Here is a 17104-nt window from a genome sequence, read left to right as displayed (position 1 = left end):
AAAATAAACAGTTAAGTAAATCTTTAAAAGAGGTGTTATTACGACATTGGTATCAAAGCCAGTTGTCTAAGTTTGAAGCACAAGTCTGCTGTAATTTAGCTGGGTTAATTTATGCAAACACCTCAGCTGCGTAACCCGTGAGGTGGGTTAAATAATACTGTCCATATCAGATGACACTGTGAAGACTAAATTAGTGTGTAAAGCAGTTAAGAGAACACCCAGTAAGGGCTACGTTCGTTATTATCATGGTTAGCATTAACTTGGAGCCATCAGTCACATCCACACTAGCTCTCCCTAACCCTCCCCCGACCACAGGCCAGCTGCGGCCACCCCTCCTGTACTCTTCTTTCCCCATTTAATCTAAACTTTAAACTCTGTGCCCACGAACCAGGCCTCGAGGCATACACCTTGAATCCCCGCACTCTGGAGGCAGAGGCGGGTGGATCCGAGTGCAAGACCAGCCTGGTCTACATAGGAAGTTCCGGTCCAGCCTGGAACCACATATGGTGAGGCTCTGTCTCAAACTCTTCAAGGCTCTAACAAATGTATTTTACACCGTGGTTAGTAAACAGCTCGTTTAAAACGAACCAGTAACCCTAGGGCTGCGAAAGGAAGCCTGGGAACTTCAGGCTAGCCTAGGCAACTTAGTGAGGCTCTTCCTTAAAAAGTCATTCCAAAGCAGTAAGACACTAACTATGCATAAACAACATGAAACAAGGACTGATCGGAAGGTAGTCGGCTATTAAAACTTTCCACACGTGGTAGTGGACGACGTTCTCATTCTCATTCTCATCCGTAAAGCTACTTTTTTCTAGTCCCTAGAACCACGAAAAACACACTTAGAAACAGGCCAGTCACTAAACAGATGCTTAGTATGCACACACTGGCAGGACCTGGCACTGGGCCTGGGCTAGAGTTACAGCATTTAAACTGATACCACCACCTCCACCGAGCTTACTGCCCGGTGTTGGTGCAGAGCGCACACATGTGTACTGTGCGTTTAATAAGAGCATTCGGTTAATTATAAAACCCTTTAAACCGCTTACTGAAATATAAGCAAATAAATAAAACAGGGAGACCATTTCAAACTCTTTGAAAGCACACGTTTTCCTCCTGTCTCCAGGGGCAGTGTTTTGTTGAATGGCACAGTTGTGCCCATTCATTTCTGATCTGCTCATACCCCTTTGCACTCTTAAGATAGAGCATACCGCATCAGACTACCAAGAATCAAACAACTGAAATTTAAACCGAAGAGTAACTGCAGTCCCCAAAACGTTCAAGGTATGTCTCCAAAGAAGCACAAAATTCACTTAACCTGGCCTTTCACACACCTCCCAAACCGGTTGCCTTTGCCCTTTGAAGAGTTTACAGTCTAACCAAGCGGCTTTACATCAATTAAGCGCAGTTCTCAGTCCAAGAAGGACCAGGGACTTGATCTAAAAAGTACTAGCATAGCCCATGACTCAAGGGTCTGTGCTGCCTCTCAAGAGGTCCGGGGCTGGAGTTCAAGATCAGTCAGGCAGTCCTAGTCACCTGACAAGTGCCCTACTCTCAGTTCGTCTGAGATAAGCACTTAGCGCTTCCCATCAGCGTGTGCATTCTCATAAGTAAGGCCTCCACCCGCTGGCATGCAGCTGTATAGAACAGCAGAGCAATTATGAAAAAGGAAAAAAGTTAATTAAAAAATTCCCCTTTCACGTGCAAAACCGCGCAAAATTCACATGCAAAGCCGCGCAAAATTCACATGCAAAGCCGCGCGTGCCTCTAAGACAAAGTCTGAGATCCAGAAGAAACAGAAGATAAGGTGTTTTGTCAACGGTGAAAGATTAATAGGGTGGCACCGCAGGACTGGATCCGAAGGAGGGCCACGGAATGAAGGATCACTACAGAAAAATACAAACCCTAGGAGAGAGTTTCACCCGCGCAAGGCCTTAGAGCCAAAACTCAAATGACCAGAGGACTCTTGGGGACACCCTGCAGAAGGAAGGGGACCCATGAGCACGCTGAAGCATGGGAGGCCCGGACGTCCAGAACAGCTGCTGCAGGCGAGCAGGGGAGAGGATGCGCGCTCATCGCGCCTGGGATTGGTGGGCTGTGTGCAGGTCCCCAGGCTGCAAAGAGGATGGGAAGGCAGGAGGGAGACTCGGGGTGCTGGCACCACGGCGCTCGGTCGGGGAGGGCTGTGCACGCGGCTCCGGGGCTCGGGCTCCGCTACTCACCTCTCCGAATTGGAAAGCCGAGACGATGGTGACAACGACGCCCACGAAGCAGACGTAGAGCCCATACCTGTGGGATAGGCAGGTATAGGTCTGTCTCTGCAGGAGCTTAAGCAGCATCACCCCGGCCCCGCCACCCCACGCCGGGAGGAGACCGCGCCGCGCCACCGCCTCAGCGAGCCGCCATTCAGGGGGCCCCGGCCGCGCCGCCGCGCTTAGCTCACAGCCCCCGGCTGCCGCGCATTGTCGCTCCGGCGACCGACGGCCCGTTGGGCTCCACGCCGCGGCCGCCGCTTCCGGGAGCCCGGAGCCCACGCCCTTGGCGCGGCGGAGGCGGACCCAGGGCCCGCAAGGCGCCCGGCGCCACCCGGGGTTGGCTTCGGAGAGGCGGCGGCGGGTCGCCAGCGCCGCCTGGAGGGCGGAGGGGCAAGGGCAAGCGCGCCCTCCCGTCTGCGCGTGCGCTGTGGTCCCTGCCCTCTGGGCCCTCTGCCCTGTGCTTGGTGGGACCCACCCAATCCACAGGTAACCAACCTCGCCTGTCCCCTGCCGATTGGGCAATCCCGCCGAACCAAAAAACACCGCTCCTGTCTCAAGTTTATCTTTGAAAGAAAATTTGAAAGGTCGTGGCTACGGAATGCATATTCGGCTAGCCCCAAATGACACAATACACTCTAGACGTTCTTACCCGAGGTTTAGTTAGTTTGGGAAAAACAAAAGTCACCAATCAAGGCAACTTACAATGCCAGGAATATTTTTGTTCACACAACTTTATCTGGACTGGGAAGTTACTCGGTAGTAGAGTGTCTGCCTAACATGGAGGAAGACCTATATTCACTCCCAGCACCAAAAAGAAGACAAAGCAAACATTACCAACAAAATATCTTTTCTGTACTTAACTAGGAAACCATAATTTGTACATGGCACTTAAAGAAGGTGCTGTAGGAAACCCCATGCTGACCCCCTTACATACTATTGTATTTGAGAGACCTTTTGGGCGAATATTCTGAACTTTACTCATTCACTGTGTGTGTGTGTGTGTGTGTGTGTGTGTGTGTGTGTGTCACAACTTTAATCCCAGCACTGAGGAAGCAGAAAGAGGCAGGTGTCTGAATTTAAAGCAAACTGGATCGGCATAGCAAACCAGGCAAGACTGCATAGTGAGACACTGTCTCGAGATTAATTAACTAATTTAAAAATAAAGAACTTTCTCTTAAAGGCAGTGAAGAATGTTAACAAAAATCCAACAAATCTTAGGGAAGTTCTGAGGCGGTAAAATGGGACCATTGACAGCGGAGTTGCCAGATTCAGAGTGCCAAGTTAAATCTGAATTTCAGAAAAAATGCCACAAAGCTGGAGAGAGAGCTCTGCGGGTAAATCTGAATTTCAGAAAAATAAAGTGAATCTTAAAGGAAATCAACGTACATCTAAGTATATCCCATGAAATTTGGGGGGCATACACTGTTTATTATATATTTGCACATTTATCTGAATGGCCTATATTCCGATCTACACCAGCTTTTTCAAGGTACTCAAAATCCAGGAGAAAATAAGAATTTTGCTTTAGGAATTATAACCTTTAAAAAAAAAATCACTTTTAGCCAAGCAGTGGTGGTGCACTACTTTAACCTCAAGTGCTTGGAAGGCAGAGGCAGGCAGATCTTTGAGTTCAAGGCCAGCCTGGTCTACACAGTGAGTTCCAGGACATCTAGAACTACACAGAAAAATCCTGTCTTGAAAAACAAAACAAACCAATAAATAAAAATCACTTTAGATTGTCTCCTCCAGTCATACTTAATGAAAAACCAACATCCAAAGGGGGAAAAAAAAAGCTAATTGCTCTGGAAATGTGTGACCTTTCTTACTAATGAGACAAGTGCAAAGGTTGTCATAATTATGGTTTTGATTAATTGAGTCGACATTGTTTATAAGAAGAAACTGGAATGTTATAGAGAATTAACTAAATTTTCGGGTCAAATTCACTTGGAGAATTGTTTGAGTCTACCTGGAACGGCTTCTCTCTCTCTCTCTCTCTCTGTGTGTGTGTGTGTGTGTCTGTGTCTCTCTCTGGTATGAGAAATTACTGTCATTCAGAAATTTCAGTTGCAGTGTATATCATAGTGCACAGCTGTAAAAGCACTTGGGATGTTGAGGCAAGAAGATAATAAATTCAAAGCCAATCTGGTCTTCAGAGTGAGACCCTATCAATAAAGAAAAGAAAATTAAAATGAAACCCCTCAGTTTTCTACTTTGTTTCATTTGTGTATTCTTCAATTTATCCTGTTTCACCTGAAGTTTTTGTTTGTTTTGTTGGTTCGTTTGGGAATTACTTTTTTTTTTAGTTTGTTTGTTTGTTTGTTTTTTGTTTGGCAGCAGCGGGGAGGAGGGGGGAAAGGGGAGAGGATGGGAGTGGGGGAGGCTGGAAAGTAGGAGTGTGGAGGATTTTGCAACAATGTCTCAAGTAGCCCCAGCTGGGTTCTAAAGCCCAATGTAGCCAGGCAAGCCTTGAATTCCCTCCCTTAAAGTTCCCTCCCCTCCCTTCCAACTGGGGTTACAGGGCCGCTCTACCAGCCCACCTCTTTTTTCAGGCTTTCTAGTTTAATGTTTTGTGCCTTTATCTTTGTTATCACCATTCTTCTTATTCTTGGTTTGTTCTGATGCTCTTGACTGTGTTTCTCAAACTTGATACCTAGTTTATTTTTCCCCCAGTATTTTTGTTTTTGTAGTGCCAAGTTGACTGAACCCTGGGCCTCCTACGCTTATAAACCTTCTCAAAAGTTTAGATGTCCCGCTAAGCACCGATCTTTACTGACTTTCATTGAGATGGCAATCACTTCTAACTGAGAATGGAGAGAGGTGTTGCTGCTTCAGGTGTCAGGCCTGGGGCACCCGATGTCTGTGTCTCCATCCAGGGAAGGACGGCAGAGAAAGAGAGATCAACAAACCCACGCCAAGATTGCAAGAGCGTGAAAAGACTTGTTTTCTGCGCATACATGGCTGGGGCAGATCACCGCGGCCAATTTACCATGCAGCCAGAGAAATACAGAGCAAAAGCTACACATTAGATTCCCCAGGAAGCAACAGCCTGTTCCTACAATATGCCTCCACTGCCCCCTACTGGCCAGGCTTAACACCACACACACGGCAATGGCGATGGCCATTAACACACTGCTGGTTTTCAGAGGCACACATTTGGAACAGAAAGTCATCAACCGATTCTTGGCCCAACACTGAAGGCCGTTCTGATCTATACAATCAGAACTTTGCCTCAACCAACAATACCCCGTCTTCCCTCTACTCTCACATCGTAATCAACTCAGAAGGCTTGTGAGCTCAAAACCAGCTTAGTGGCAGATTCCAAGGGTTCAGTGCCCAACACTGGGCCCTCTGTTAAGATGCCAGCCAAGCCCCCAGGTTTCTCAGCGCTTATGGACACAGTGCAAACGGGAGTTCCCGCAGTCCCTGCAACCCCTATCTCACCAGGTGCTTGAGCAGCTCCGCAGAACCCAGGAAATAACTTTCTTACATTGCTGCTTCATTATAGTGAGTGTTACAAAGGCTACAAATCGGCCAAGTGTGCCCGTTAGCTTTTTGTCTACTAGACAGGCTATAGTCACCTGGGAAGAGGGGCCTCAACTGAGAAAATACCTCCATCGGATTGGCTTGTGAGCATGTGTGCAAGGTATTTTTTTGATTAATAATGGATGTGGGAGGGCCCTGAACACTCTCGGCAGTATCTCCCTGAGCAGATGGATCCATCCTGCAAAAGAAAGCAAACTGAACAAGCTATAGGCAGCAAGCCAATAATTCGAGTTCCTCCAGGTTCCTAGCTTGAATTCCTGTTGTAGCTTCCATGGCTGACTGACTATAATCTGTAAGGTGAATAAACCTTTTCCCCACAATGCTTTTTATCGTGGTGTTTACCAAACAACAAAGGTGCAAACTAAGGTATTGGGGAGAGTCTATGATCTACTGTTAAAAAGCATAGGTTAAAGAATTTGTTTTTCAGCCGAGCGGTGGTGGTGCATGCCTTTAATCCCAGCACTTGGGAGGCAGAGGCAGGCGGATTTCTGAGTTCGAGGCCAGCCTGGTCTACAGAGTGAGTATCAGGACAGCCAGGGCTACACAGAGAAACCCTGTCTCGAAAAAAAAAAAATTGTTTTTCATTTATTGGCTTATTGATTGATTGGTTGGTAAAGAAAAACTGCAACTAGCACTGTAGTCCAGGCTAGCTCTGAACTTATAGCAATCCTTTTTGCCTCAGCTTCTGGAACTTTGGAATCACAAGTATGTGATTCTACCCATTCAGAGACATTTTCTTTAGGTCTGCTGTGTTAATTGACCAAAATGCCTGACAAAAACAATTCAAAGGAAGGAAAGTTTCTTTGCCCTAGGGATTTCAGAGACATTTCAACCTGCCATGGTGGTCAGGAATGTGAGGTGGCAGCTTTCCCATGGTACCAACCAGGAAGCAGAAAGCACACTGGAACCTGGGGGGCAGGGTGGGGGTGAGTGGTTGGGGGTGGGGGATGGGTAATGGACCATAACCTTCAAAGACCCACTCCTAGTGGCCGATTTAGGCAGGCAGGCCTTAACACGTCAGCATTCAGCATTCAAAGCAGGCACCAACTGGAAACAGAATAAGACAAGAGGCAGGAGGGGGCCTTTTGGATTTCTCTGACGCTATGCCTGCAGAGCTGTCCACTCTAACGTGTTCACTCTTTAGTTCTGTCCGCCAGCTTCTCTTTGCACTACTCTCCTAGCACTCTGGGTGAAGATTGCCAGTGTCCACCAGTCTGACCCAGATCATCTGCCCCTTCTTCCTCAGATTCCGTGACAGTGTTTGCTCCACAGTGATCTCCCTACTCCCATTTCCCAAGCACCTAGCTCTTGTCTTCATGTAGATTTCCCTCAGACACTTCAGACTATATATTCTTTTTTTTTTTTTTTTTTTCCCATGAGACTCGGGCGGAGACAAACAGGACAGAGCGGGACGGAGCGGGATTCGAACGCTCAGGCGAGCACCTTAGCCGCTGCACCACCGCCGGTTTTCGCTCAGACTATATATTCTAAAACGAAACTCCCAACCCCGCCACATTTACCTTCTTTAGCTTTATTAATAATTAAAATCCCCAAGTCTTTGAGGCAAGAAACAAGCTCCGTCTCCACAATTCTTTTTCTTATCCCTCTCAAAAAGTTGACAACCACATCCTTTTCCTCCACCCACAATCTAGAATCTTAACTTATATGCTTAGCGGTTCTTTTTTGTTTTTAAACGAGGTCTCATACAGTCCCAGGCTGGCCTCGAAAGCTGGTGCTGAATCCTGATTTTCCTGCCTTTGTTCTCCAAGTGCTGGGACTCAGACGGCTGCCACATCAAGCTAATATTTCTTAAAAGTACTCACCTTTAACCCCCAATGCTATCTCTAGTGAGATAGTGCTGTCTCTATCTTGTGTGAGTTGCTGTAATTATCACCACAAAATCAACCTTTCAAATAACGATACCACCCTATGACCTAACTCTCCTTACTGTTTTTCTTGGTAAATATCCAACCTCCTCCTCTCCCAGCCCCGTGTGTTCGATCCTGCCACGTAACTTCTCCTAAACAAATTGGACCTGGAGTCAAATAGGACCTAATAGCTTCTCCTAAACAAATAAGGTTCATTTGAGCACCACGACCTTGTTTTCAGGAACTGGGTGTTCCCTTTGTGTATCTTCAATCACAAATTTAAAAAAAAATTTCCATCAATGTGTTTGTAAATGAACTAATCTTACATTCTGGGTTATTTTGTACTCGATAAAACATTAATCATAAATCATTAATCATAAATTAAAATAAAATACACCAGTAAAGAAATCTCTCCCTCCCAAAGTTTTTTTTGAACATTTTGGATTCTTATTTGTGGATATGTCTTTTGGCATGTCTGCACACACGTGTGCAGGTGCCCAAGGAGGCCAGAAAAGGCGAACATTGAATCAGCTGGAACTGGAGCAATGGGCAGTTATAAGCTGCCTGGTACAGGTACTGGTTGTTGAACTCTGGTCTTCTTCCAAAACAGCAAACTTCTGAGCCATCTCTTCAGCCCCCTATCCCAAACTTTTGAGTTTGGAAATGGGAGTCAAGCAGTGACTGCGGCCTGCCCTGATGTTCCCGTCATTTTCTCGGCCCTTTTTTTTTGTTTGTTTGTTTTTTTTTTTTTTTTTTTTTTTTTTGTTTTTGTTTTTTTTTTTTTTGTTTTTCGAGACAGGGTTTCTCTGTGTAGCCCTGGCTGTCCTGGAACTCACTCTGTAGACCAGGCTAGCCTCGAACTCAGAAATCCACCTGCCTCTGCCTCCCTTCTCGGCCCTTTTTAACTTTTCAAGTTTCTTTTTAAGTGTGTGTGTGTGTGTGTGTGTGTGTGTGTGTGTGTGTGTGTGTGTATACCCAAGCACATACGGAAAATTTATGGGAATCAGTTTGCTCCATTTTCCATGTGGGTCTCTGGCATCAAACTTGGGTCTTACTCAGGAGGCTTGGTGACGAATACCTTTACCCACAGAGCCACCTCGATGGCTGCTTTTCAAGCACTGCTCAATGCTTATTGATTATCAAGAGAAGAGACACCTAGTAGAGGCCTTTCCTTCCTCTCCGTGAGGTCTGTACCACATAAAACCTCTTATGGCAGGGCTGGAGAGATGGCTCAGAGGTTAAGAGCACTGATTGCTCTTCCAGAGGTCCTGAGTTCAATTCCCAGCAACCACATAGTGGCTCATGAGATCCGATGCCCTCTTCTGGAAGACAGCTACAGTGTACTCACATGCATAAAATAAAATGAATAAATGAATAAAATCTTTCTTTAAATCCCTCTTATTTATGGGACACTAATGGGCAGATGAACCAGTGTGGTCTTGGTCTTTATAAATGAGAGCACTACTCCTCATTATCCAAAATATAATGACAACTGAGCATGAATTTCACCTAATAGAAAAGTCCTCTATATATGTTGAAGTCAGTAAAGATTTGAGACTAGCCAAATCAAGAAACTCAGGTAGTTTAAGTTCCTATATTTGGGACTTAGAAACTGTGCATAAGGGAAGGAGAGGAGAAAACTGACCTCTTAAAACTTACAAGAAATTCTCATCGTCATTGTCATAATGGAAATCCCCAGATTTCTCAGAAGTACTTTTTCATAATTTTAATAAAAACCACTTGCCAGAGATTATTATGAAATGGAGGAAGCCTGAGATACAATTGCCCTAAATGGCAATGTTTGAACTGAGTTGTCATTACAGTGATCACTAAGGACTTAGATTTTCTGTCTCTTTGAGGAACTGACATTTCTTTTTCTTTCTTTCTTTTCTTTTTTTTTTTTTTTTTTTTTTTTTTTTTGGTTTTTCAAGACAGGGTTTCTCTGTATAGCCTTGGCTGTATCCTGGAACTCACTCGGTAGACCAGGTTGGCCTAGAACTCAGAAATCCGCCTGCCTCTGCTTCCCAAGTGCTGGGGTTAAAGGCGTGTGCCACCACCGCCTGGCAGAATTGACATTTCTAAACCTCCTGTGTTTCCTTCAAATGTATTTGTTGTTAATGTGTGTATGTATGTATGTATGTATGTATGTGTGTATGTGTGTGTGTGTGTGTGTGTGTGTGTGTGTGTGTGTATGTATGTGTGTTTACTGCATGTATGTCTGTGTACCACATTCATACCTGGTGTCTATCCAGGGCAGAACAGGGGACCAGATCTCTTGAAACTGGAGTACAGCTACAGTACTTGTAAACTGCCAAGTAGGTTATAGAAATCCCCAGGACCTATGGAAGAGCAGCCAACCAGTGTTGTTATCCACTGAGCCACCTCTTCAGCCCTAAAGATTTATTTTCATTTTATTGTATGTGTGTGGGTGTTGAGCTTGTATGTATCTCTCTACAAACATGCATGCAGTGCCTGTGGAAGCCAGAAGAGGGAGTTGTATCCTCCGTAACTAGAGTGACAGCTGCTTTCTGTGCTCAGAGTCTTGGTACCTCTTATCAGACAGATACTGATGGGCAGCTGGCATGTACAGATGTATAAAGTCAGGTTGTCTTGGGGAAAGGATTAAACTAGTATCAAGCATTCACTTTCATATAAGGCTTCAACAAGCATTTATTAACCAATCAATGTGTGTCATTTATTGGCACTGGAGACAGAAATTTAGCAAATTCAATTCTTACACTCAAAGGCTTTATAACCCAGTTGGTAGCGTAACAAATCAACATTGGGGAATATGAAATAGAAGTAGCCCCAGGATGCAAAGAAGTGGCTCAAAGGTCAAACATCTGGGTTGGTAGAGAAGATGTCCTGAAGAAGGCTGTTTCTGAGGCAAATGGCTCAACAACTGGTCAAGAAACGCCTGCATCCAGTATGTCTCCACATTTGGAAGCCCAACCATGAATGAGCCTATATAGAGGAGACAGCCTCAAGAAAGAACAGAGGTGAGCAGAGGAACATTCTAAAAAGAAACAAGTCCACACTGGGGGAGTTAACTATCTAAAGTAAGTGAGTGCAGATTAGAGGCCAGAAAAATCAAGTTCGCTGTGTAATGTCTAAAACATGTGACTTGTTGAAGTCCTGACTTCCTATATGGAAGAGTGGCTTCCCTGCATATCTGGGAACAAAACTCAGAACCCATTCACAGCTCAGGGACCTCACCATGGAAAATATATACAAGTGTGTGCATACAGGAACATGCATGTCTATAAAACACAGGGACACACACACACACACACACACACACACACACACACAGCATCAGGCTCCTACTGGTCCCAGTCTTGACTCCCTATTTTGAAAGGATTCTTTCCTGAAAATTCCATGTAAAAGATTCTATGCAATCCCCATCTTCAAGAGCACACTTAAAATTTCTTCTGATGGAAAAAAAAAAAAAGCATGCAGAAGGCCCTGGGTTGGATCCCCAGCACCACATACAACAAAGACTCGAGTTAATATCATAGATGATTGCGATAGATAATATTGTCAGCTTGACAAAATCCAAAATCACAGAGGAGACAAACCTCTGACACACCTGTGAGGGACTGTCTAGATGAGGATTAATTGAAGTGGGAAGGACCTGCCCTGAATGTGGGGAGCACCATCCCATGGGCCAGGGTTCTGGGCTGTGTAGACAGGAGAAAACTACCTGAACACAAGCATTTTCTCACTCTTCATGGATGTGATGGGGCCGGTTGTCTGGGGCTCCTGCCACCTTGAATTCCCAGCCTTAATGGACTGTACCCTCAAACTGTGAGCCAAAATAAACTCTCCCTTAAATTGCTTTTTATCAATGTGTTGTATTTCAGAGACAGGAAAAGAAGCCAGTACCATGATGCTCTCTAAGGAGGCAGTGCTTGCTACCATGTAAAGTTACTCACTTCCAAGCAGTGGTACACATGCAAGCAAACAAAGGTGCTTCAGAGGACTCTCTGAATAAGACAGTGGCTCTACTTGAAAAAGACCATTTTAGTCTTTTTTTTAGATATATAAAAGTGTAGTGTAATTGACATTTTCTTCCTCCTCCCTTTTCTTCTTAGATTGGTTTCTTTTTCCTTTCTTTCTTCCTTAACCTTCTTTTCTTCTTTCCTTCTTTCCTTCCTTCCTCTACCTTCTTTCCTTCTCCTTTTCCTCTTCTCTTCTCGTTCTCTTCTTCCACCTCCTCCCCGCTCCTCTTCTGTTTTTGAGACAGGATTGTATAATCTAGTTTAGGTTGGCTTCAGACTGTTGGGGTTTGGCCAGGTGATGCTATGTACTCAGATGCTAAATTCTGAGCCCCAGGATCTGGTTGCCATCCAGACGAGCGTGTCCTCATGTACACCAGACTTGTTATGTATTAGTTACTCTGTTCATGCTGTGCCAAAGTACCAGACGGGAGCAACCTGAGTGAGGGAAGGTCTTTTAGGCTCATGGTTTTAGGGAAAGGCATCTTGGCAGGGAAGGCAGGGTGGGGTGGCTCAGTCAGTACTTGTAGCAAGGTGAGCTGACTTCTTATGGTAGCCGACCAGGAAACTGAGTGAGCATGTGAAACCACAGGCTCAAAGGCCCAGAGTTGGGATCATCTGTCGTGCACTGTGTCAAGGTTGTCTTTGTATGAAGTGTTACTGTTGGGGTCCAGGCTCCACACAGGATCGGAGTTCTCAACTGGAGGCAGAGATATCTGGAAGGCACATAATAAACAGACACAGACAACTTTTTGGGTACAAACTGACAGGCAATTTTTTTTTTTTTTTTTAAGGATTAAAGTTGTTCTCTCTCTCTCAGCTTGAAGCTGATGTACTTTTGCTCTCTCTTTGGGCTGGGGGTTGTGTTCTCTCATTCACTCCCCTTCTCATACTCACACACTCTGTGTGTTCCTTTTCTTCTTCCACACACAGTCTCTCCTCACACACTCTCCCACTCACTCTCTCTCTACTCACACATTACATTCTCTCTCTTCTTACCTTCTCTCTCACGCTCCACAGTCTCTCCTCACACTCTCTCTTTACTCTCTCTACACTCTCTCTCCACACTCCGTTCACTCACCTCATGCACGCCTCATGTGCACCTCACTCTCTCTCCACTCGCTCTCTTGCCTTTCTCTTGCCCCAGACTTTTATTGTTACTCCAAAAGCAGGTAGAAAAAAAGACAGTGTGTAATCATTGCCAAATCAAATTCAAAAGAATAACCACGTCCCACAAAGAATCAAGAATTACAATTGTTCCCCCAAAGTTTCAAGTTTCCTCTATTCCCAGGCTTATAGCCAAAATAATAATTGCAAACTTATCATTTAAACTTTAACTTTTGACTTATTATACTTCAGAGCTCAGAGCACCGAGGTCAGCTACATGTGTTTTCCTTGAAGCTCTAATGATAAATGACATGGGCAAAGCTGCCAGGCAGTGGCCAGAAAGAGTCAAGTTAACCCTTAACTCAGTAGTTCCGCTAGTTTTCTGCTTCTGCACATTGTACACAATGACTCTCCTAAGAGCCCCAGTGTTGTGACTTAGTTTTAATAGTATATAATTTTATACATTCTATACTTGCTTATCCAGGAACTACTCTCAAATGTTGTGCAATACTTATTTTATAACTTTAATAGATTTTTCCTGTCTCAGGGTCCCAATGTTGGCTCTGTTTCATTTTCTAATAATTTCTTCAAACTTTCTTTGCAAGTCAAACACTAATCTGAAACTGCCATTGTGCAGTTATTGCACTGTTTCCAAGATGAGAGCACACAGCATGCACCTGTGCTGTGCTGTGGCCCCTGCCTCATTTTTTAATTGTTTAAGCATCATTACATCAAGGAACATCTAGTTTCACAGAATTCACCAGAGCAGAAGGAAAAAGAAGTAGAAAGTCAGATATAATAGAATAATTATGCACACCAAAGCCAACTGAAAAGCAGTTGTGCACAAATGAAATCTATACAGCTGTTGTCCAGGGCTAACATTAGGAGAAATGGGCACAACTGTTTTTTACAAAGAGCTGCCATGGGCTACTACTAAGATGTCTCCAACCTGGTCTATTTCAAGCAGTCCCTTATTTCAGATGGTGGGTTCCCTGGAGGGATGTATCTCTGCTTCTCAGGGTCCCAGATGCCATCCTTTTTCACAAGGAGCTGCCATGGGCTTCTGAGATATCTCCATCCCAGCCTGCTGTGAGCAGTTCCTGTCATGATATGCTGTCCCCAGCACATCACCTGTCTCAGTGTTTTATAAACGTCTTCTCCATCACCTTCTGATTGGTTTAATAAATAGCTAATGGCCCGTAGCAAAACGAGAGAGAATAAACAGGACTTCTGGGCAGAGATGCAGGTACTCAGGAGGTAATGAGCCACGTGACAGGTCATAGATTAATATAAATGGGCCAATTTAAGCATGGGAGCTAGTTGGGAACAAGCCTAAGTGACGGCCAAGCTTTCAGAATTAATAAAAGGTCACCACTTGGGTGGCTGGAGTTTTCTGTCTCCATCACATACTTACATAAAGTGGTCCTGATGTTGCTAGTGGAACTTGTGCTTCAGCTTCTCTCTTAACCCAGCTAATTCCCAAATAATTGAGACTGGACTACTATATTTATTTTACAGCTTTAAGGGCACAACAACTGAGCAGTATTGCTCTATTTTAATTCCCTAAACTAATCTGGCTACCCCACCCCACCCCCACCCCCACCCCCGACAAAACCCCTGAGATAACTTGCATTTTAGTGCTGATCTGGCTCTCTCGGCTCCAGGTGTTTTCTTGGACAATCCTCCCAAGGCTGATAACCACTTCTTCTCTCCCACCCACCCCTTCCTCCCTAGGAGGAAGTCCAGCCCTATTCTCTTCCCTGCTTAGTCATGGGCCAATCAGCTAGATTTATTGACCAATCAGGAAATAATTGAGGAGCAATGTTTACACAATATTGAGACAGGAGATTCTTAGAATAAGGATTGCAACTACATATGGGGGCACTGAAGTCAGCATTTGAACAATACAAGGATAATCTTTACCCAGTGCACAATAACATCACGCCTACATTATGTACTCCACGTTTGTGCCTCTCTTAGCATTTTATTGCTGTGAACCATGGCAAATCTTATAAGAACAATATTTAATTGGGGCTGGATTACAAGCTCAGAGGTCCAGTCCATTATTATCAAGGTGGGAGCATGGCAGCATCCAGGCAGGCATGGTACAGGAGGAGCTGAGAGTTCTACATCTTCATCTGAAGGTTGCTAGCAGAACTTTCATGAAGCTAGGATGAGGCTCTTAAAGCCCACACCCACAGTGACACACCTACTCTAACAAGGCCACACCTGCTCCAGCAGGGCCACATCTTCTAATAGTGCCACTCCCGGGTCGAGCATATACAAACCATCACAGTGCCCTAACCTGACACTTTAGTGGGATGGTATTAGAAGGAAAAACCTTTGGGGACAAGTTAGGTCATGGGGATGGAGCCCTCCTGATGGAAGTGCCCTGTATTATGCAAGGTTCTCAAAAGGAACAGAAGAGATAAAATGCATGTGTATTATAAAAGCCACAGGTTAAACGAGTGGTCCAGCAATGGCTGTTTACAAAATGTAAAGGCAGAGAACACAATAGCTGCTCAGTCTATGAGGCTGGGGTGGGGGGTGGGGGGGGGCGGGGGGGAGTGGTGCAGCTCTGATTTGGGGTTAAAGGCCTTGAAGATTGCCAGAGAGCCTAGGAAGCTGGAGTCGGGTGTCAGCAAAGGACTGCAGAAGGCCCAACAGGAATCCATACAAGCATGCTCACCAACGAGGAGAAAAGGTAGGCAGGCAAGCAAGACTGCTTTCTTCTTCCTACCTCCTTATATGTGGGCCTCACTTGGAAGGGACAGGTCATTTCAGGGAGAGTCTTCTTACCTTAGCTAATCCTTTCTTTTTTACACACCTGCCTGAGAGTCTTGTCTCTTAGTGGATTCAAGATCCTAGTTGATGACCAGTATTACTCAGCACAATATTACTCAGCTTTTTAGAAGAAAACACCAAAATTATGTTCCAAATACGTTAAAAACACAAGAGGGTAAACACTAGGAGTTAGGTGCTTACCAGACACTGGATCTGCCGATATTAGGATCTTGGATGTGTAACAGACAGCTCTTCCAATATAAACTAAGAGACTTAAAATATATGAAAGTTTTTGTTTTGTTTGAGATGGGGTCTCATGTAGTCCAGGATGTCCTCAGCCTCCCTATATATCAGAGGCTAACCTTGAACTTGGGATCCTTCTGCTTTCATATCCCAAGCACTGGGATTACAAAGGCCACCACTCCTGACTTGAGGGGTGAAATTAGGAACATGAGAGGCTTACCACAGGGGAGAAGCTTACTGCAGGGGTTGCGATTTGGTGAAAGAGTATGTGGTTGGTGTTTACAAAGCTCTAGGTTCAATCTCTGGAACAAATTGTGTGTGTGTGTGTGTGTGTGTGTGTGTGTGTGTGTGTGTGTGTTATATTTATATAACTTTATATTGAGCTCATTGCTCATAAATGATTGTAGCTCTTTTTAGAAAAAAATATTTTCTTGTGGATAATAAATTTATAGACTAATTATGATTAAAGAGTTGTATGTATTTTTCCCATTTTTTTTTTTTTTTTTTTTTTTGCCTAATGTTGATATCTTACATAACCATTGGACATCATCAAAAGACATTAATGGCCAGGCATTGGTGGTGCACTTGGGAGGCAGAGGCAGGCGGATTTCTGAGTTCGAGGCCAGTCTGGTCTACAGAGTGAGTTCCAGGACAGCCAGGGCTACACAGAGAAACCCTGTCTCGAAAAACAAAACAAAACAAACAAACAAACAAACAAAAAAGACATTAATGTCTGTACATTGGCCCTCATTGAGGGCAGATTTATTTGAGTCTCACTGATTTTCTTTTTACCACTGTCCCATTTATGTCTTCAGTTAGCCATTACCTTACTCCTGTTCAGCCTGTGTCAGTTCCTTAAGTCTTTCCTCAGTTTTCAAGACCTTGCCATATCTTATTAATTTTCTGAGACAGGATTCATTATGTGGCCCAGGCAGGTCTTGAAAGAGGAATCCTCCTGCCTCAGCTTCCTGAGTGCTGGGATCACTGGCCTGCCTATAGACCCATTGCAACACTTGAAACTGCCAATCAGAAATGTGTAAGGAAGAAACAAAAGGACTGTAGTTTGAATTTGGAAAAATGTGATTTGGGAGAAGGAACACACAGAGCTTCTAAAGCACTTTTAGCACGTGGAGATCCAGACTTTCAAAAGGAATAAATTGGGGACAATTCACAAGTGGCCTTATGATCATTTTTGGAAAAGTGAATTTATACCCAGTTCTTTAGGAATGTAGACAGCTGGTTTTGTAAAAGTACTATCATTTAGGGCTTCTCTACTGTTTGTTCTTGCTCCCGAATAATGTCATGGAGA

At 44.5% G+C, this 17104-nt stretch overlaps 1 protein-coding gene across 2 annotated transcripts in view; it reads right to left on the bottom strand.

Annotated features, from left to right (window-relative positions):
• Gnptab (N-acetylglucosamine-1-phosphate transferase subunits alpha and beta) overlaps positions 1-2561 on the bottom strand; it is a 69315-nt gene extending 66754 nt beyond the window's left edge. The window contains exon 1 of one of the 2 annotated variants that reach the window (XM_076919907.1): positions 2220-2561. In XM_076919907.1, the coding sequence (XP_076776022.1) occupies positions 2220-2336 (117 nt within the window). In that variant the 5' untranslated portion in view covers positions 2337-2561. The remainder of the gene's footprint in view (positions 1-2219) is intronic. The other variant, XM_076919906.1, reaches the window with a different exon arrangement.
• Between the last annotated feature and the right edge of the window lie 14543 nt (positions 2562-17104).

Source organism: Arvicanthis niloticus, chromosome 22 (genome assembly GCF_011762505.2).
Source record: "Arvicanthis niloticus isolate mArvNil1 chromosome 22, mArvNil1.pat.X, whole genome shotgun sequence".
Lineage (NCBI taxonomy): Eukaryota > Metazoa > Chordata > Mammalia > Rodentia > Muridae > Arvicanthis > Arvicanthis niloticus.
Note: the sequence above shows the minus strand (reverse complement) of the source record. Positions and strands in the feature narration are given on the sequence as shown.